This window comes from Amblyraja radiata, chromosome 11 (genome assembly GCF_010909765.2).
Source record: "Amblyraja radiata isolate CabotCenter1 chromosome 11, sAmbRad1.1.pri, whole genome shotgun sequence".
Classification (NCBI taxonomy): Eukaryota; Metazoa; Chordata; class Chondrichthyes; order Rajiformes; family Rajidae; genus Amblyraja; species Amblyraja radiata.
The window spans coordinates 42,027,385-42,050,084 of NC_045966.1; the positions used below are offsets into that span (position 1 = coordinate 42,027,385).

At 41.7% G+C, this 22,700-nt stretch overlaps 1 protein-coding gene across 8 annotated transcripts in view; it reads right to left on the minus strand.

The window, feature by feature from the left end:
• diaph1 (diaphanous related formin 1) overlaps positions 1–22,700 on the minus strand; it is a 345,460-nt gene that overhangs the window by 27,178 nt on the left and 295,582 nt on the right. For all 8 annotated transcript variants that reach the window (XR_004413473.1, XM_033029846.1, XM_033029845.1 and 5 more), the window contains one exon: positions 588–677. Coding sequence is in view for 7 of the 8 variants with exons in the window: in XM_033029846.1 (XP_032885737.1) it covers positions 588–677 (90 nt within the window). In the remaining variant the exon portion in view is untranslated. The remainder of the gene's footprint in view (positions 1–587; positions 678–22,700) is intronic.

The following is a 22,700-nucleotide window of genomic DNA, read 5'->3' on the forward strand; positions in this document are numbered from 1 at the left end:
CTAACACTCTTCACCCCAAGAGTAATGCCAATCTGGAATGCTTGCCCTCAAAGCAAGAACTTCGCAAATTAGATTGGAAGATAATTGTTAGGTAAGAAGGTTAAGGATCTAAAACATGTGTGGCTAACATTCCAATTAATTTGAATTTGAATGCATAGCTGGTTGGAGGAGTTGTTCATAGGCAATTATTTAAAAATTATTAAAAATAAATAAAACTGGATAATTATCTGGTCACTTGATAAATATTGACAATCTAATGTTTGCAACTTAGTCCTGAAATAGGTTAACAATTTCAAATAGCTAAATGAATCAAGATCAGAATCCATACAGGAACAATATTTTTCAAAGTCCTACAGGACTATGGTTTTATATAGATATTTTGCGCTGAATTGGCTTGTTTCATGGGCAATGCGAAGTACTGCGTATCTTTCCTATTCTCTGGTCAAAACAAGGCTAGGAAGATAAAGTGCAATGAAATTTCAGACAATACTTCACATAATCCTTTCCAATGGTTTAATTTCTTACAAAAGAATGTGCAATTTAAATGTAATTGCACTGTGGATATTAAGTGTACGTTTCATCCTTACCTGCTTGCCGTGGACCTCTCTTTCGCCTGAAGGCTGCTCCAGATTGAAGGGCTTCCATTAGACTGTCCATCACGCCCGTCTCATCACCCTCTGTGCATAGAACAAAGATGAGAATCAGATACTGTATGTAGTAGGAACTGCAGATGCTGGTTTATACCGAAGATTGACACAAAATGCTGGAGCAACTCAACGGCTCAGGCAGCATCTCTAGAGAAAAGGAATAGGTAATGTTTCGGGTTTGGACCTTTCCTCAGACTACGAATGAAGAAGGTTTCCGACCCAAAACATCACCTATTCCTTTTCTCTAGAGATGCCTCCTGACCCACTGAGTTACTCCAGCATTTTGTGTCTATCAACAAGAATCAGATGCCAGGCACAAGTATACACAGCAACACGAGAAGAAACATCTACAGATTTATCAGGCTAAGAATTACATGGACTTGATTACAAGTTAACCTTCGGAAAGAGCCAAATATAGTAGAATTAAAGTCCAACAATGAACAATTTCCATCGAGGTGTTGAGCGCATATCTGCATAATCTCCAGAATACAGAACCTACAAAATGACACTGCCTTTCAACAAATCAATTGTTTTAATGCTTATAAAATCATAGTGTTGTATAGCTCAGAAACAGGCCCTTTGGCCCATCATGTCCATGCCAACTGTTCTTTCCATCTGCACTAATTCCATTCCATTTTGTGCATTAGGACTATATCCTTCTCTATCTAGCTTACTGTTTTAACACTTGTACTTGGGTATGATTTAGCACACATATAGTGAGATTTTACTAAATTGCATGAAAAAAGAAAGAATTTCACTGTAGCTAGGTGCATGCGACAATAAAGTACCATAGAACCATTGGGATTATATTGCTGATCAATTATATCTCATTGAACAAGCATGATTCAATGGTACTTTATTGTCACATGTACCTGGCTACAGTGAAATGCTTTGTTATGCATACAACCCGGTAAAATCGTACAGCAGACCTCACCAAGGTGATACACAATAGTTTCTGGCGCAGACCAAGTTACAAAACCTTGCACTGCTGCATAAGAAAATGCTGGAATTACTCAGCAGGCTCGGCAGCATCTGTGCAAGGAGAACCAGAGGTCACGTTGAAGGTCAAAGATCTTTCATTAGAGTTGCAGTGTGAAATAATTTTCTCTTCCTTCAGATGCTGCCTGAACTGATGGCTTTTTGCATTGTTCTGCTTTGATTTCAGATTTCTAGCATTTATGTTATTTGAGATCATTTAGCATTTGAAAAACAAATAGCTTTATGTGACCTTGGTTAACATTAGTGTCAAATGCAATGCAGCGTAGAAATACAACATGGAAACAGGGTCTTTGGTCCATGCCAACCAACGATTACCCTGTATACTAACTAGCACTATCCTACACACTGGGGACAATTTACAATTTTACCGAAGCCAATTAACCTACAAACCTGTTTGTCTTTGGACCTTGGGAGAAAACCGGAGCATCCAGAGAAAACCCACGTGATCACAGGGAGAATGTACAAACAAGTAGTCAGGATTAAACCCAGGTCAGTATCTCTGTAAGGCAGCAGCGGTACGGTTACGCCACTGTGCCGCCTCATGTTAGTCAATGTCCAGTGAGTATTATTTCACATTTCATATTTGCCTCTGACAAATATCATCATCACAAAGGCATAGAAATTAATAGCATTGAAAGGGAGGTTAAACCTGCAAGTTTGTAACTTCATTAGAGGAGCTAAAAAGAAAGAGAAAGGATTTCATTACATTGCTGTCGTTTTCTGTCTTTGGGACAATGTTTCGCCAATTACACAAGCTAAGCAAGCTGGGCTACACTCTGAGAGAAGAAGCTCTGCCAAGTGTAGTCATGTCCCTGGAAGAACACTCAAATCCACGTTTACAAGTTAGCTTTAAGTTATTGCTTAGAGTATTGTGTTCAGTTCTGGGCACTATGATATAGGAATGATATTGTCAAGCTAGAAAGGGTGCAGAGAAGATTTACGAAGATGCTGCCAGGACTCGAGGGCCTGAGCTATAGGAAGAGGTTGAGCAGGCTAGGACACTATTCCTTGGAGCGCAGGGGATGAGAGGTGATCTTATAGAGGTGTACAAATTCATGGGAGGAATAGATTGCACAGAGTCTCTTGTTCAGAGAAGGGGAATCGGAAACCAGAGGACATAGGTTTAAGGTGAGGGGGGAAACATCTAATAGGAATCTGAGGGGTGACTTTTTCATACAAAGGGTGGTGGGTGTATGGAATAAGTCGTTGAAGGAGGTAGTTGAGGCAGCTACTTTTGCAAAGGTACGTGGATAGAACTCGTTTAGAGAGATATGGGCTAATCGTAGGGAGGTGGGGCTAGTGTAGATGGGACATGTTGATCGATGTAGGCAAGTTGGTCTGAAGATCCTTCTTCCACACTGTATGAAGACTATTCCTTACAAAAAAAATAACGTTCTTATTAGGGACCAACTTCTACTGTGATTTCACCTTTTTATACTTGGGGGCAACAGCAGCATTCTTGCAATACAAGCCAAAAAGGTGTTGGAATGGATTTTCTATGAATAGAGAAATGTTCCATATGTTACCAAATTACAGTCACATTTTTGATAGCAATCTGAGAATGCCGTTCTCCATGGAGGATTACCCAGACAGTCCCAACCGTGTTATCCATCTGTCAGCTATCCCTTTCCACACACTGCGAGTGCCATGGTGATAATGGGTGCAAACTGTAATTAGAGGGTGCCCTACAATTATAAACTATCCTCCTAACCTAGAAACAAACTGGTTTTAAACAAAAGACTACTCCGATTCTCAAGGTTAAAAAAAAGCAAATTGAAGCAGCTGCCTCTGCTCGGCGGGGGTATTGAGTTTCACTGCACAACTTCTGTTATTAATGGCACAAACCCAATTTGAGGCAACTTCAGTTTTGGAACATTTAGCTTAAGCTGCTTCTAGTGGATTCTTACAGCAAAAACATATTTTGTGCTCAAGATTAGCCTCGACGGAGCTGTCAAATATGGACCCCAAGATCTGAAAGGATCCAGACTGTCAATTTTCTATTATTGATGTGCACAATGGAATTGTGAAGGTTCAGTTGCGGGAACTGGCATTGATGCATCTGGATGAGGAGAGCAGGATAAGGTTACCGGGGGCTCTTAAGCTTTCTGATTTGCAACTCCTGTAAGGACACGCACTTGTACAAAATCAGTTGAGGGGAAAAATATGACTCATTTCATAGAATCATTACCTCAAGGGTATTAAGCCAACCGAATCTGAAGCAGCGACAAGAAGAATAATCCTTCCAGTTGTATTTCCCTGTCTTTTCCTCTAGCTCTGCAAATGATTCTACCTGAAATGCCTGCTAAATTCCCCTTTGAAAAGACTTATTGATTTTGTTTCTACCATCATGACTTGCATTTAATTTTAGGTCATAACTATTTTGAGTGAAAGATAGATGCCAGCCACAAATGCTTATGCTGCAGTTAAAAGTGCTCTCAACCTTCCCCTTCCAAGCAGAATCGCTTCAACTCGTAGCTGAAATTCCTCAACAAGGCTGCCAATTTCCAGAGGTGAATAATCCATCAAACTGTCAATAGTTGGCTCCAAAAATGAAGCAGCAGAACACCAGTACAGTAAACCTTTGTAATAACAGACCATTGGGGGGGGAGGGGGGGAGGGGGGGGGGGAGTGATGTCCGTTATTGCCAATTGTCTGCTATAACCAAGTAAGGGGTTATTGTTGTGTACATAGCAGGAACAAGCAACTACAGCAAATATCTGGAGTACTTCAGCAGGTCAGGCAACATCTCTGGAGAACAGATAATAGACAATAGGTGAAGGAGTAGGCCATTCGGCCCTTCGAGCCAGCACTGCCATTCAATGTGATCATGGCTGATCATCCCCAATCAGTACCCCGTTCCTGCCTTCTCCCCATAGCCCCTAACTCCGCTATTTTTAAAAGCCCTATCTAGCTCTCTCTTGAAAGCGTCAAGAGAACCTGCCTCCACCACCCTCTGAGGCAGAGAATTCCACAGACTCACCACGCTCTGTGAGAAAAAGTGTTTCCTCGTCTCCGTTCTAAATGGCTTACTCCTTATTCTTAAACTGTGGCCCCTGGTTCTGGACTCCCCCAACATCGCGAACATGTTTCCTGCCTCTAGCGTGTCCAAACCCTTAACAATCTTATATGTTTCAATGAGATATCCTCTCATCCTTCTAAACTCCAGAGTGTACAAGCCCGGCTGCTCCATTCTCAGCTTATGACAATCCCGCCATCCCGGGAATTAACCTTGTAAACCTACGCTGCACTCCCTCAATAGCAAGAATGTCCTTCCTCAAATTAGGGGACCAAAACTGCACACAATACTCCAGGTGTGGTCTCACTAGGGCTCTGTACAACTGCAGAAGGACCTCTTTGCTCCTATATTCAATTCCTTTTGTTATAAAGGCCAACATGCCATTCGCTTTCTTCACTGCCTGCTGTACCTGCATGGTTACTTTCATAGACTGATGTACAAGGACCCCCAAATCCCATTGTACTTCCCCTTTTCCCAATTTGACGCCATTTAGATAGTAATCTGCCTTCTTGTTTTTGCTGCCAAAGTGGATAACCTCACATTTATCCGCATTAAACATCATCTGCCATGCGTCTGCCCACTCCCCCAACCTGTCCAAGTCACCCTGCATTCTCATAGCACCCTCCTCACAGTTGACACTGCCACCCAGCTTTGTGTCATCTGCAAATTTGCTAATGTTACTTTGAATCCCTTCATCCAAATCATTGATGTATATTGGTATTGATGTATAACAGGTGCTGTCTTGGGTCTAGACCAGTGGTTCCCAACGTGGGGCATACGCCCCACAGGGGGGCAATTTGATTTTTAAGGGGGGCATCAGGTAAACATATGTAGTTTATGTTTCAGATGTTATTTTGAGTAAATTCCATTTCCTGAGAATTATTTCTTTGTCTGCTCGTGCTAAAATATGGGGGGGGGCATCAGGATTTTAGAGGTGATTAGGTGGGGCATGGCCAAAAAAAGGTTGGAAACCACTGGTCTAGACCCTTCTTCAGACCTTCGGTCTGGAACTGGACTTGTTATCCAGGTGAGGGAAGAGGCTAGTATCCGCGCAGTCACTTGTCGCGGCCGGAGTGCAGGTAAAGGTCAGTGGTGGCAGCGATTACTGTGGTGGTGGAGGTAGCAGTGACAGAGATAGATTTATGAAGATGTTGCTACGGCAAGAGCGCCTGAGCTAGAGGGCGAGGTTGGGGAGGCTTGAACTTTATTCCTTGGAACGCAGGCTGAGGGGTGATGTTATAATAAAGGATAATAAAATCATGAACGAAATAGATGGGGTGAATGCACAGTCTTTTACCCAGTGGAGGGAAATCAAGAACCAAGGGACATTGGTTTAAGGTGAGCCAAGATAGGAACCCAAGGATCAACTTTTACACTCAGAGGGTGGCCGTTACATGGAACGAACTGCCAGAGGTAGTTGAGACAGGTACTATATTTGAAAGACACTTGTACAGGTACCAGGATAGGAAAGGTTTAGAGAAATATGGACCAAATGCCGACAAATGGGACTAGCTTAGACGGGGCATCCTGTTCAATATGGACCAGCTGGGTTGAAGGTCTTGTGTTTGTTCTGTCTGAGACTATGAGGTTCAACAGATTGGCAGACTTAGATTTCATCAGGAGTTTTCGAAAGGTAATTAAAAATGTACTAAGCTTAGAAATATAGTGTGAAAACAGGCCCTTCGGCCCATCAAGTCCACGTCGACCAGCCATCACTCGTTCACTAGTTCTATCCTACACACTCGCGACAATAGAAGCCAATTACAAACTTGCACATCTTTGGAGAATATGGGAGGAAAGCAGAGCACCCAAAGAAAACCCACATGATCACGGGAGAACAAACAAACTCTGTACAGACAAGCATCCGTAGTCAGGATTGAACACAGATCTCTGGCGCTGTGAGGCAGCAAATCTACCGCTGCACCATTGTGTACTGCAAGAGGATATTTTGGAGACACGCAGTTGAAGCTTGCATGGGGAATAAACTGGATAAATCTTTCATTGAACCAGAGCATGCATGATGATAGGCTGAACGTTTTCTGTCAACACTAGGTTGGGTCTCTCAGTCGTCGGAGTCCGTGCTGAGTACAACGACAAAGTATCGTAACAGTCGTGTCTGTCAATCAGCACCACCAGGACAGACAGGGTTCAAGTAAAGTCGAGACATAAATATAAGCATTGAGGGGTCTGCTGTTCCCTTTGGAACTGCTGCCACAGTTAGCACAATTTTCCGATTTGATTGGGCTGCAGCAGAGGCATTTTCTGAAGGACAATGCCAGTCATGCTCATATCCCGAAAAAAAATTGTTACCAATAATTTACTTTCACTACCTCCACATAATTGTGCCTTTTATAACTTGATGCTTGACCGTGTATGACAAAGGCCTCTCACTCACACCTCTGCCTGCATACACAGTCAGATCAAAGAAACATATTACATTTCAGTTTTGTTTGAAAGGGAATTAACTGAAGTTCACTTTTTATTCAAACCTGGGAATGGATTGTTTCTTGCACGGAATTAGAAGTCAGTTATTTCTTGGTGTTATAAAAAGAAATCTAACAAAAAACATGAATGTCTCTTTTGTTTTAAGTCTTCTTGAAACCATTTCAGATCCATCAAAAATTTTCCCTCACACCAAAACTAAATGACAGCAGTTAATCTATATCTGGAATGCATATGGCATTTACTAACGGCAACAAGCTCTATTTCCTGTTTAAAATATGTTTGCATCAATCTTATCTTGCTCGAATCAGTACTTGGGATAACAGCAGCTGTCTGAGTACAAACGTTTGGAATGATGCTCCAGAGTAGGGAATGGTGCACTGCTAAAGGTGATGGTTTTAGATGAGACTTTAAACTAATACCCATTTTACTCTCGCCGGTCTCTGTGAAAGATACAATAGCATCGTTTTGCCTGGGAGTTATCCACAAGAGTGCTGGCCAATATTTATTCCACATTTCATAGAAACATAGAAATTAGGTGCAGGAGTAGGCCATTCGGCCCTTCGAGCCTGCACCGCCATTCAATATGATCATGGCTGATCATCCAACTCAGTATCCCGTACCTGCCTTCTCTCCATACCCTCTGATCCCCTTAGCCACAAGGGCCACATCTAACTCCCTCTTAAATATAGCCAATGAACTGGCCTCGACTACCCTCTGTGGCAGGGAGTTCCAGAGATTCACCACTCTCTGTGTGAAAAAAGTTCTTCTCATCTCGGTTTTAAAGGATTTCCCCCTTATCCTTAAGCTGTGGTACCAAACAGTTGCAATAGTACTCCATTTGCTTTGAAGCATCCAAGTATGTAAATATATGTGAGGGGAAAGTTTTTTAAAACAGAGGATAGTGTGCCTGGAACTCACTGCTAGGGGTGGTGGTTGAGGCCAGTATGATGGTGTCATTTAAGAGACATTTGGATAAGCATATGAATATGCAGGGAATGGAGGGATATGGATCATGTGCAGGTAGATAAGAGATGGTCTGGGCATTATGCCAGATTGAAGTAACCAACTAAAGGTTGAGCTGGTGCATTGAAGGCAGAGGCATATTTCATCATAAATATCTGCCTGTGCTGACACAAAATGCTGGAGTAACTCAGCGGGACAGGCAGCATCTCTGAAGAGAAGGAATGGGCTACCTGAAGTGTTCAATGTTCAAAAAACTGTTTAAAAAGCAAGTTTTGAAGCCCCTTGAACACTTGAAATTGTGTTGCCTGGGTGTAAACTTGCTATGTGAATTAGGTTTTTACGCTCCAAACTCCATTTCACCCTTCTGCCATTGCAACACATCAGAAATCTTCCTTACAGCTAGAGGTTTATAAATTGACAAAATGAAGATAAGTGATAGATGCACCCCAGTTATAGATAGAACATAGAACAGTACAGGTACAAGCCCTTCTGCCCACAATGCATGTGCTGAATATGATGCCGTGAAACTGATCTCATCTGCCTGTAATGATCCATATCTCTCTATATCCTGCACTCCATGTGCCTTTCTGAAAGCCTCTTAAGCACCACCATCCTATCTACATCCACCACCACCCTTGGCAATGCATTTCAGGCCCCCACCATTCTCACTGTAAAAAGACTTGCCCTGCACATTTGCATTGGAATTTCCTTACCTTATAGCTATGCCCTCTAGTGTTAGACATTTCCACCCTGGGAAAAAGGCTCTGACTGTAAATGATAATGCATGTTCATAAGGAACTCAGGTAATGGGTGCTGGAAGTTAAATGGTTGATTCCAGATGTGTGTGTGTGTGTGTGTTATGCGCAGTGATTATGAAAAACAAAATTATGCAATTATTATGCTGTCAGAAATCTTTCCTGATACGGTGTGTGCTTGTAATTTGTTTTGAAAACAGATATATTCTGGAATCAAGATATATTAGTCAGCAGGATATGTCGGATTAATGGTAGCTAGTTTTCTAATCAGCAAAAAAAATCCCACGTCTTTACTAAATCTGGTTGATGAATCTGCACTCCCCCATAATTTATGCATGCAGTACAAGGCTTTACCCAGTCGATGCAGGCAACAGCCAGCCTGCCTTTAAGGCACTTGGGGACTGTTACTTAGCAACCATGTTCAGCAGTGAAATATGGAAGGGTTAGCAAAACAGCATTGATGAAGATAGGCTGCAGCAAATATGAACAAAGCAGCCCTAAATAATGTACTGCATACATCCTGTGACAGAAAAACATGATGGGCTTGGGTACAATGCCAGGCCAGAGGGATGACTTAATTTTATGGCATCTTTTAAGAGATACAGCATGGAAATGGGCGCTTCGGCCCACTGAGTCTGAGTGCAGACCACTGATCACCCGTTCACACTAGTTCTATGTTATCCCACTTTTACATCCTGCCTTCTTCCCATATACCTTGACTCTGCTATCTTTAAGAGCTCTATCTAAAGCCCCTGTCCCACTTTCACGACCTAATTCGCGACCTCTGACGACCTTAAACGACCTAAAAAAAATCACGGTCGCGGTAACCTACGACCTCCTACGACCTTCCACGATTATGTGTACGGCCACCTAAGGCCTTCCACGACTATGTCTATGACCTCCTACGACTATGTTGAAGGCCTCCCACGACTATGTTGAAGACCGTCCACGACTATGAAGAAGACCTCCTTCGACTATGTTGAAGACTGGCTTCGACCATATACGATTTACTGCTGTTTGCAGTAACCCTTTTGCTTCAGCAGCCTTTAAAGAAAGGCAGAAGGGGAAGAGCAAGGGTGAAGAGGAAGCAGAAGAAGAGGTCTCAATGGGTGAATGGAGATGATGTGATAGACTGTCCCAGTACACCAGATGACTGGAAGAGAGTGGCGCTGGGCTTTGACAAAAGATGGAACTTTAAGCACACATGTGGGGCAGTGGATGGCAAGCATGCCATTCTTGCCCCTGTCCCTGTACCCCTCATTTTCCTTTTCGTACTGGATGGCATTCTGCTGGAACCATTGCTCAAGGTCCCCCTCCTGCTGCCTGGTGAAGGTGTAGGGCATAACCTTCCTCCAGCCCTCCCTCACCACCAATGGGGCATCTGCCTCTGATGCTGTGCCAGACACAGGAGAAAGGGCCGCTTTGCTGCCTTCAAATGAGGCAGTGAAGGATGGGGTGGTTGTGGGGACATATACTACCACCCTGGTCTCCTCCTCAAGGGGTCTCTCATGCAGGGCTACCTCCTCCTGCACTATCACCTCCTGTGGCATCACCTCCTGCCACTCCTCCTCTTGGGTGGGCAACACCTGCATGGCTGTTTTTTTTAGGGTTGTGCCCTCCCCCTGCGCTGCTGCCTTTTTGGTGCCATCTCTAAAACACAAGTCTCCTCTCCATAAAACTCTCCAGCTATGAATGAACATGCCTTGGAGTGACAGAGGTGACGTTCTGCTGTTTGCCACGACTACCTACGACTAGCATCACGACCTACTACGACCTACCTACCACCTCCTACGACCTCGTGGCGACCATGCTGCGAGCATGAGTCAAGGGCAAACACGGCAGAGGTCATGAATTAGGTCGTGAAAGTGGGACAGGAGCTTAACTCTCTCTTGAAAGCATCCAGGGAATTGGCCTCCACTGCCTTCTGAGGCAGAGAATTCCACAGATTCACAACTCTCTGGGTGAAAACGTTTTTCCTCATCTCCGTTCTAAATTCTTAAACTGTGGCTCTTGGTTCTAGACTCCCCCAACATCGGCTACATGTTTCCTGCCTCTAGCGTGTCCAATCCTTTCATAATCTTATATGTTTCAATAAGATCCCCTCTCATGCTTCTAAATTCCAGTGTATACAAGCTCAGTCGCTCCATTCTATCAACATATGACAGTCCAGGGAATTAACCTCGTGAATCTATGCTGCACTCCCTCAATATCAAGAATGTCCCTCCTCAAATTTGGAGACCAAAACTGCACACAATACTCCAGGTGTTGTCTCACTTGGGCCCTGTAAAACTGTAGAAGGATCTCTTTGCTCCTATACTCCTCTTGTTATGAAGGCCAACATGCCATTAGCTTTCTTCATTGCCTGCTGTACCTACATGCTTACTTTCAGTGACTGATGAACAAGGACCCCCAGATCTCGTTGTACTTCCCCTTTTCCTAACTTGACACCATTCAGATAATAATCTGCCTTCCTGTTCTTGCCACCAAAGTGGATAATTGATTATTATAAATGACTCCCCATAGCTCTGGCCCTCGAGTTCTGGCAACATCCTCGTAAATCTTCCCTGCATCCTTTCCAGCTTGACAACATCTTTCCTATAAGCTGGTGCCCAAACTTGAACACAATACTCTAAACGCGGCCTCACCAATGTCTTATTGAACTGCAACATGACCTCCCATCTTCTGTACTCAATGCTCTGACTGATTAAGGCCAATGTGTCAAAAGCCTTTTTGACCCCCCTTTCGATCTATCATGCCACTTTCAACGAACTATGCACATATACTCCTCGATTACTCTGCTCTACAAAATTCCCCAGAGCCTTACCGTTCAGTGTAGGTTCTACCCATGTTAGTGCTCCCAAAATGCAACACCCCACATCCCTTATTGGAAAACTTATTTCCTCTAGTTTTAGATGCTTTTGATGTGGGGGAAAGTTTTCTACTCTCTTCCCAATCCATCATAATTCTGTCTACCTCATTTGACTCTCCCCTCCCACACACCCCTCCTTCAACCTCCCCCCCCCCCCCCCCCGGCTATTAAGATGGTGGTGGAGGCCAAGTCAGTGGGTTTTGTTAAAGTGGAGATTGACAGATTCTTGAATAGTAAGGGTGTCAAGGGTTATGAGGAGAAGGCAGGAGAATAGGGTTGAGAGGAAAAGATAGATCAGCCATGATTGAATGGCGTAGTAAAGTTGATGGGCCAAATGGCCTACTTCTGCTCCTATGACTTATAAACATGATGGCAGAAGACTATCTCAAAATCAACTGACAGCTGAAATAACAAACATTCCATCATTCCTCTTTGAAAAGCGGAGTAAAACATTGGTCTGGGCCTGTTTCAGAATGCACATCAATCACTGAGAAATATCCAAGCCTTAAATACCATTAACATATCCCCTGTCAACTTCTTTAGCTTCACTTTAGGCAAAATCGGAAGGGAGATGAGAATGAAAAAAAGAAAAGGAAAAAAAAAACTAGACCTTAGCCTGGACTTGCAAAACTGTTGAAGTTTTCGGGATCCATATATCATATTGAAGCAGCAGCTTTAAAAGGGATGAATGTAGATTTATAAGAACATTTATGTTGAACTTTACAGCTATAAATATAGAATGGGAATATAATCTTTTCACAAGCCAAGAAGAGCAATAATAGACTGCTCAGTAGTATTTAAGAATGAAGCGCTATGAATGATGAAAGTTAAATCCCACCGATGAATGAAATTACAAAGAAAGACAATGATTACCATGAAAAGGGAGGGTGTGGGGTGGCATGTGTGTTGTCAGAATAAAAACGTCTGCGACTCGAGCAGAGTCAATAAATTCTTATAAAATAAATTAGATAGTTGGATGAAAGGAAAATAAATACCATAGATTTCTACTCTGTTTTTCTGGACATCAATAGAACTTCACAGTCAATGAAGCAGTTTCTTAGTGTAGTCATATCTATGAAATGAGAAATGTGCTCTGCAAGGCTCTCTATATAAAAAAGCGATAATGACGAGGTAATTGGTTATTTTGAAGATAAATGTTGTAGAGGTGTTGGAGAGGACTTCCCATGTTTATCCTTCTGTCATACAAACTGTGGTTATGACAGCCAAGAGAAAACAATTGATGCCATTGAGCCAAGTAAGCACGGAGATAATTTCCATTCGCCCAGGAGGGGTGGTTAAAGCTTCAGGTTCACACTTTCTCTCAACAATAGAACACTGTGCAGCAGTCATTCATTAGTTTATTGTCACCTGTACTGAGGTACAGTGAAATGAATTTTATGTTGCGTGCTATCCAGTTAGCGGAAAGACTATGCATGATTACAATTGAGCTGTCTATCTTGTACTCCCCAGACATTAGGGCAACTTACAGAGGCCAATTAGTCTACAAATGGGTACATCTTTGCATGTGGGTGGAAAGCGGACCACTCGCAGAAATCCCACGGTCACAGGGAGAATGTGCAAACCTCACACAAATGACTCCTAAGGTCAGGATTCAACACGGATCTCTGGTGCTGTGAGGCAACAGCTGTAGCAGTTGCGTCATTGGGCTTCATCCATGACCTTACTTCCATCAAGGGCATAAACAGGCAAGTTTAGAAAAGAAATGCGCAATTTTCAACTTGCAAACTCCTCAGTATCTGAAATACATTCCATTATAGCTTGAATGATAGAATATCTCCAATAAGATTCTCACTGTGACTTTCAGTAACATTGCCATTACTGATTTCTCCAGCATAGGGATGGTGGAGCCATTGAGCAAAAGTTCAACAGGATTAGCTACAAGACCAAGGGTGGGTATTCTGGCACCCCAAGGTCTTTCCACTTGCCACAAGTGTGATGGAATATTCTCCACAGATCCCACAATAAACAAGAGGTTGATTAACATTCGGAAATAATTATGAACTCTGATTAGAGATTTGCTTTACGTTCAGAGAGCAGAGACCAAGGATATGCAGAATGCATTAAATAGGAGAACAATGATTGTTGATATTGGTAGCACTGAGAACTAATGACATTATTCCTGTTCATATTAATGCAGCTTCCACAATGCAGAGCTCCGCAGACTTCATGAAGATAATTCTGTAAATATCATTGCATGGAGACACAGGAACTGCAAATACTGGTTTACAAAAAAAAAGACAGAAAGAGCTGGAGTAACTCAGTTGATCAGGCAGTATCTCCAGAGAAGGGACCTGATCCAAAATGTCACCTATCTGAAGTAGGGTCCCGACCCAAAATATCACCTATCTGAAGAAGGGTCCCGACTCGAAATGTCACCTATCTATGTTCTCCAGGAATGCTGCCTGACCCGCTTAGTTACTCCAGCACCGTATCTTTTTCTGATAAAATCGCTACTGTTTGAACATAAACACTCTGAAACAAAGATAAAAGGAATCTAAAGCAGAGATTTTTGAAAGACGGCATAACTTTTAAAGAAATTCTGACCAACCAGGCATAGCAAACACCTACAAATAAAACCCAAGAAAGTGCCTGCAATTCTGCTAAGAACGCCTTTGATTAGATTCTGCACTCCTGAGTACGAAGAGGATAAGAGGTGCAAACCAGCAATACCATAAACCTTATTAAAAATGGTCTTGATAAATCAATACTAATGAGCCAACTCATTAACTTACATTGAAAGTCCAGTACCTGCAGCAAAAATCTCTGCAATAACTTATCAATTTGCCATGTAAATCTGACAGAAAGCACTTACTACTTCAAACCATTTGAAGAACACCCACAAATGTCAATGCTGTCTAGACAGTCTACAGCGATGGTATATTTAGAATATGTGTGGGATGAATCATTTTTGCCAAGTCAAAAAAAAAAATGCCCTTGAAATTAAACTCGGCATTTAGAGGGCAGTTACTCAAAATGTTCTTTACAGATAACAGGCACATTATCCTATCTGAATAATGACTTATTTCTTGCTGAATTTGCAGCTGTGATGAGAAAGGTTATGTGGGTTCAATGTTTGGAGGATTAAAGCTGAAAGTATGCCTAATCTACTTGAAAACAAACTAGTCCGAGGGTCTGTAATGAGGTAAATGTTTGCTCAGGACCGCTCTCTAGTTGGTGATAGGATGGAAACAAATACCACGGCATCAATTAGAAACTTGTATCGCTTTTAGGAATGGTCCTGTTTATTCATGTCTTTACGACTGAATAGGTTTATCTCATCTTGTAACATCTTCAAAATTTTGTTAAAACCTCATGTGCTTTTTAGCTTAGTATTAGTATTATCGGTATAGTGAAGCAGCTGTAGAGTTGCTGCCTTACAGTGCCAGAGACCCGGGTTCGATCATGACTATGGGTGCTTTTTGTAGAGTTTGTACGTTCTTCCCATGTCCTGCATGGGTTTTCTCAGGGATATCCCATTTCCTCCCACACTCCAAAGACGCACAGGTTTGTAGGTTAATTGGCTTGGTATAATTGTAATTTGTCCCTAGTTTATGTAGGAATGTCGCTGGTTGGAGCGGACTCGGTGGGCCGAAGGGCCTGTTTTCGCGCTGTATCTCTAAACTAAAACTAAATATGATCCCATAATTGAGATGAAGCAGGTTCCTTATTGTACTTCCTCCACCAGTGAAGTTAGTAATTGATAAATAGATAGAACGAGTGGCATAAATGAAAGCCACAAATAATAATTCTGTAAACAGAGCATTCAGAAAGTATTCAGACCCCTTCACATTTTCCACATTTGTTACGTTGCTTTTTTAAAAATGGATTAAATACATTTTTGTTATCATCAATCTACCCACAATAACCCAGAATGTGGAAGGGAAAACAGGTGTTCAGAAAGTATTCAGACCCTTTACTCGGTATTTTGTTGAGGCACCTTTGGCAGTGATTACAGCCTCGTCTTCTTGGGTATGATGCTACAAGCATGGCACACCTGTGTTTGGGTTATTTCCCCCATTCTTCTCTGCAGATTCTCTCAAGCTCTGTCAGGTTGGATGGGAAGAGTAGATGCACAGCTATTTTCAGGTCCCTCCAGAGATGTTCAAGTCCAGGCTCTGGCTGGGCCACTCAAGGACATTCACAGACTTGTCACAAAGCCACTCCTGCGTTGTCATGTTTGTGCGCTTAGGGTCGTTGTCCTGTTGGAAGGTGAACCTCCACCCCAGTCTGAGGTTCAGAACGCTCTGGAGCAGGTTTTCATCAAGGATCTCTCTGTACTTTGCTCCGTTCATCTTTCCCTCGACCTTGACTAGTCTCCCAGTTCCTGCCGCTGAAAAACCTCCCCATAGCATGATGCTGCCACCACCATGCTTCACTGTAGGTATGGTATTGGCCATGTGATGAGCTGTGCCTGGTTTTTCTCCAGACGTGACGCTCGGCATTCAGGCCAAAGAGTTCAATCTTAGTATCATCAGACCAGAGAATCTTATTTCTCATGGTCGGAGAGTCCTTTAGGTGCCTTTTGGCAAACTTCAAGCGTCTGTCAATGTGCCTTTTACTGAGGAGTGGCTTCCGTCTGGCCATTCTACTATAAAGGTCTGATTGCTGGAGTGCTGCAGATATAGTTGTCCTTCTGGAAGGTTCTCCCATCTCCAGAGGATCTCTGGAGCTCTGTCAGAGTGACCATTGGGTTCTTGGTCACCACCCTGACCAAGGCTCTTCTCCCCCGATTGCTCAGTTTGGCCGGGCAGCCAGCTCTATGAAGAGTCCTGGTGGTTCCAAAGTCCTTCCATTAAAGAATGACGGAGGCCACTGTGCTCGTCGGGACCTGCAATGCTGCAGAAATTGTCTCTGAGGTCTACGGCCAATTCCTTCATCTTCATGGCTTGGTTTTTGCTCAGACATGCACTGTCAATTGTGGGACCTTATATAGACAGGTGTGCGCCTTTCCAAATATGTCCAATCAATTTAATTTACCACCGGTGGACTCCAATCAAGTTATAGAAACATCTCAAGGATAATCAATGGAAACAGGATGAACTTAAGCTCAATTTTGAGTGTCATAGCAAAGGGTCTGAATATTTATGTAAATGTGATATTTCAGTTATTTCTTTTCAATTACTTTGCAAAAATTTCTAAACACCAGTTTTCGCTTCTTCATTCTGGGAATTGTGTGGAGATTGATGATAAAAAAATAGAATTTAATCCATTTAAAAATAAGGCAGTAACGTAACAAAATGTGCAAAAAGTGAAGGGGTCAGAATACTTTCTGAATGCACTGTATACTATGGATTACTATTCCAAGCAAAGTTTGCCTTTTAGTACTGCTATATTTGTTATATTGTGAACAGTGATCATTTATTTATTCTGCTGAGAAATAAATTCTGTAAGTAATGGCTCTTGTTACATTCAGACTCAGAGACCTACAGATTCAAATGCTTAAAAGATGAACATTACATGTTTAATGGGTGTCAAAATTGGAAATATAAGGATTAAAATTTTTTTTATGACAAAGCAATGTTTAAAAAATAATAGAAGCCTTTAGGAAGAGATTGGGTAGGCTAGGACTTCATTCCTTAGAGTGCAGAAGGCTGAAGGATGATCTCCTAGAGGAGTTTAGAATCATGAGTGGAATAGAGTGAATGCACCTTATTGTGCATAATGGGTCTTTTAGAATAGCAAAATCTAATGTGGAATATCACGTACTTGTTATCAACAAAAGCTATATCAAAATTCTTGGAGGGTAATGCCAACTTTGCTATGTCAATAATAGAGATGTGAGGGTGGCACAGTGGTGCAGCAGCAGAGTTGTTGCTTTACAGTGTCAAAGACCCGAGTTTGATGGTGAGTACTGTGCTGTCTGCACGGAGTTTGTACATTCTCCCTGTGACCATGTGGGTTTTCTCAAGTTTCCTCCCACACTCCAAATACGTACAGGTTTGTAGGTTAATTGCCTTTGGTAACATTGAAAAATTCTCCCGAGTGTGTAGGATAGTGTTGGTGTACGGTGTATTTGTTGGTCGGCACAGACTGTGGGCCGAAGGCCAAGTTTCCCCGCTGTATCTCTGAAGTAAAATAAACTAAATACTAGTAGCAAAGCTAAGGAGAAATAAAAACCTGGAAGATAGAGACCAAAAATGTGTATATTACCTGTGAAAAAAATCTGGAACATTATAAAGAATGATTTAAATAATTTTGATTTAAACAGTGTTTAATTGCATTGTTGATTCTGTGTTTTTTTAAAGAAGTGATGTTGGAAACAAAGAACAAGTTAAGACTAACAAGTTAATTGCAGAAATTTCCTGCACATCAATGGAATGTCAAAGTACAAGTCTGTGACATAAAACAGACCAAACAATGGAAGGAAATGGCAAACGTTAATTATAATAAACATTTATTTGAATCTACACACCGCTTGTCAGTAGAGTGCTTTGGTTTTCTTTTATTCTTCAAAAAAAATCTCAAGAAGTGATTTTTCTATGTAGTTATTCTAGCTCCATTTTACCTAATAACCCAGCATTCGGAGACTGTGTATTACTTTGTATTGATTATTGTGGTAAACTCATCAGCACCAAAACAGAACTCTGGGATATGATTGGCAGAGCAATATTCTTGCAGGCCTAAAAGACAAGTGTAGCAGTTGGGGAGGTCATGTTAGTTATATAAGACATTGGTGAGGCCACATTTAGAGTATTGTGTTTATTTTTGGTCACAATATTATAGGAAAAATGTTGTCAAGCTTGAAAGGGTTCAGAAAAGGTTTACCAGGATATTGCCAGGATTTGAGGGACTATAGGGAGAGATTGAGCATGCTAAGCTTTATTCCTAGGAGCGCAGGAGGTTGAGGGGTGATCTTGTAGAGGTGAACAAATTTATTTCAGAGGAATAGATCGGGTAAACGCATGTTCTTTTGAGCAGAGTGGGGCAATTGAGAACCAGATGACACCGGGTTAAGATGAGGGAGGAAATCTTTAATGGAAATCTGAGGGGTAACTTTTGTTTTACATAAAGGGTGGTGGGTGCATGGAACAAGCTGCTGTAGGAGGTCATTGAGGCAGGCAGTATCACAATATTTAAGAACCATTTAGACAGGTACATGGATAGGGTAGGTTTGGAAGGATACGAGCCAAAAACAGGCAGGTGGGACTCGTTGCATGTTGATTGGCATGGGCAAGTTGGGCTTTCACCGTGTAACAGAACTAATCATTCAGAAACTAAAAATAACTTGGTGACAACTCTATGATGAACTCCACAAGTGTGTTTTACTAGCTCCAGTTTCTCAATTTTATGCTAAATTTGTGATGCAAGATTCAACACTACCTCCTACCAAAGATGCAGTCCTTTGAGAGGGTGAATTCATATGGGATTAAGCAGGCCTTGCTACCTCTTTTAGGTGATCATACTTCAGGTTCAAGGTCAGGCTGCATATACGTTCAGAGGCCAATCAACTGTGCCATGATAAGCCAAGTTTGTCCCAACAATTCCCATTTACGATCATTGGATTGTAAGTGCGATTGGAAGTGTGTTCCCTCACATCTTTCTTCTTGCCACTTGGATCAAGAGATTGATCCTGCCCATATTCTGCTTTGCTAGGTACACAAAAATGCTGGAGAAACTCAGCGGGTGCGGCAGCATCTATGGAGCGAAGGAAATAGGCAACGTTTCGGGCCGAAACCCTTCGGATAGGCAAAATTACCCAAAAAAACTTGAACCTAGCATGAATCATATTTGGGCAGGATTTAGGTCTGAGTTAGAGTTGCTGCCTTACAGTGCCAGAGACCCAGGTTCGATACTGACTACGGGTGCTGTCTGTACGTAGTTTTTACGTTCTTTCTGTGACCGCGTGGGTTTTCATTGGGTGCTCCATTTTCCTCCCACATCCCAAAGACGTGCGTGTTTGTAGGTTAATTGGCTTCGGTAAAATTGTAAATTGTCCCGAGGATAATGTTAGTGTACGGGGTCGCTGTTCGGCGCAAATTCAATGGACTGAAAGGCCTGTGTTCTGCACTGTATCTCTAAAGTTTAAAAAGTGGAAAGAATATTGCAACAATGATTGGGATTTTCACATGGGAATTAATGGATCTTTTTGATATTGTTCTAAGAAATTCAAACCTTGTATTAAATGGGGTGACAACATTAACCCCACATCATTAAGAGCTAAGCAAAAGCAGACATGGCAATGAAAATACAACGTAAGATTCTGTTGAAATAGATTTTAAGAAAGAGAGCAGACCAGGCTTAGAAAGTGGATGAAAGCCTTATACAAAAATGGCATGAGATCAAAGACTGTACTTTTCATAATCCAAGTCTGTTGCAGAATAGGACCAGATGAATCAATACCAGCCTGAGTAATCCTTTCATATCCACAATAGTATTGAATCAGAGGAAACATTTATGTGCCAAGAAAATCAGTGCCTTAAAGAAACAGCGTTTTATCCAAAAAAAAAACAAGCAAATGTCAAGCGTACTTAAATATGTAAAACACTTCATACACCGAGTGCACATAGGAACAGAGGTAGTTTGTTCATCCTTTCGAACAATTCACTGTAATGATGAACAATCAATATGCCAACTTCCAGGGCGCAGTGGTAAAGCTGCTGCCTTACAGCGCCAGGGACCCAAGTTCGATCCTGACTACAGGAGTTTATACATTCTCCCAGTGACTGTTTGGTTTTCTCTGGATGCACCAGTTTCCTTCCACACTCCAATGACATATAGGTTTGTAGGTTAATTGGTTTATGTAAATTGTCCCTAGTCTGTAGGATAGGTCTAGTGTACTGGTTGGGGCAGACTCAGTGGGCTGAAGGGCCTGTTTCCATGCTTTATCCCCCAAAAAACTATTGCATCTAGACTCTAGGCTGTTTCTATGCATTATGTATATGTATTATGCATTATGTATATGTCTACGCATTTGTACTTGTGTATGGCAATAATCCCACTGATCTATATGCTTCTTTTGTGTGCAAAAAAATACCAACCAGCTTGATAATCCTCACTGTTCAACTGTAGTTAAAAATCTAGCGTTAATGAGGTTCCATTAAATAGCCGTTTAAAGAGTCAACATTTTTTCCAAAATACTCCTATGAAGACTCCTAATAGAGCATTCCTTGCTGAACAGAAAGTATTAGGATGCCTGCAGGAATAATTAGTTCACTGAATGAAGGAATTGTACAGATGTTGCTTTCCAGACAGCCTTTAGCTTGGAGTGTCACTTGACATGCAGCCCAAAAGAATGAAAGCACCTTAAGGTGTAAAATAAGACAAAACCAAAAATTACTTCACTTTTGCCAAATACACTTTTGTGAACATTTTTGAAAAAAACCCTCTCAAAACATTAACATGATAGAATATCAATATTAATTAAAAATAATGAAGTTTGGGAAGTGAAAAAAAAAACCCTCCCCACCCTCAGGGGAGAACAGTCCATTATTTCAAAAGAGCTTTAAGACTGAAAATTCTATAAGCTCCAGATGGTGGAGTGCTTTAAAAAAATATTTGTACTTAGTTCTAAGATTTGATGTGGAGAAGTCTTTGAATGGATTGCACAAACACCGAGTTAAAATGTTTTAATTCTGACCTGTCCTAGGACTACTTTGGAAAATATTGTTAACTAATGTATTTAAAAACAAAATTTTCCCAACTCAATGAACCAGGTTAAGTAGCCTGACTTCCTGGTAACGGATTCATTAAGGATGTTTAGTTTACTTTAGTTTAGAGATACAGCGTGGAAACAGTCCCTTCAGCTCACGCCGACCAGCGATCCCCGTACACTAGTACTATCCTACACACTAGGGACAATTTACAATCTTTACCAAAGCCAATTAACTTACAAACCTGTACATCTTTGGAGTGCGGAAGGAGTATCCCATGAAGGATAGGTAAACCAGTCGGGTGTTATCTGCAATTATATTTATTATTTATTCATACTAGTTATTTATTTACAATTTTTCCAAATTTAATGAAGTAGGTCAAATCCAAGAGCTACTCCACCAGGATTTCAACTTTCTTCATTTCGTTAAGTCAAGTAACATTGCTGTTGCTGCACCGAAATGGATTAAATGTTTGAGTTATGAGTTAGGCAAATATTTCCTACAGTTTAGGAAAAAAAAAATCCAAGTTTGATGCCAATAAAGTCAAGGGGGGGGGGGGGGGGAAGGGGGTGAATGCCATTCATATTGACAAAAGCAACTTCCACCCTAAGGGTAAAACAATCCATCACTTCAATGAAATGAGACAACTTTTGGACTTAAAATTTCCTGAGCTTAAACTGCCTGAGTAAAACCAAACAGCTGCAATATGTCATACAAATACATAGTATTTTAGAATACGTTAGAAATTATTTTTCAATCACAGTTGGCGGGATTTACTTTTGTAACTTCAACATAAGTGGCTAACATATTCAGTGTTGCACACTCACTTCTATTTTGAAACTGATCTATACTTCATTGACCATAAACATCATCATCATCATCATTGAAAACATCAACGGGCACGGTACCTTACGTGTATGTACATTATGTATGACAATGATTGCAAGTTCTACTAAAGTGTGGATGGCCGTTGGCTCGCTAGGAGCTCATCCGCCCTTGTTTTTGGTCCTGCTCGGGGTCCACAGCCTCCTTCTCACCTGGCAAATCAGGTGGGTGAGACAGTTTAGTCGCAGACTATCCAACCATGGAGCAGGTAGCACGGAATTACATGGTACCCATGGCGGTGGGAACTCCCCCCGACCTGACCCATAAGCCACTCACATAATATCACAGGCAGTGATATCACTGATTCCAGTTTTAGTTTAGTTTAGGTTAGAGAAAGTGTGGAAACAGGCCATTCTGTGCTGACCAATGATCACCCATAAACTTGTTCTATCCTACACACCAGGGGTACTTTGCAGAAGCCAATTAACCAACAAACCTACAGAAACAAAGAACTGCAGATGTGCTTGATAACTCGGCAGGTCAGGCAGCATCTCTGGAGAAAAAGGATGG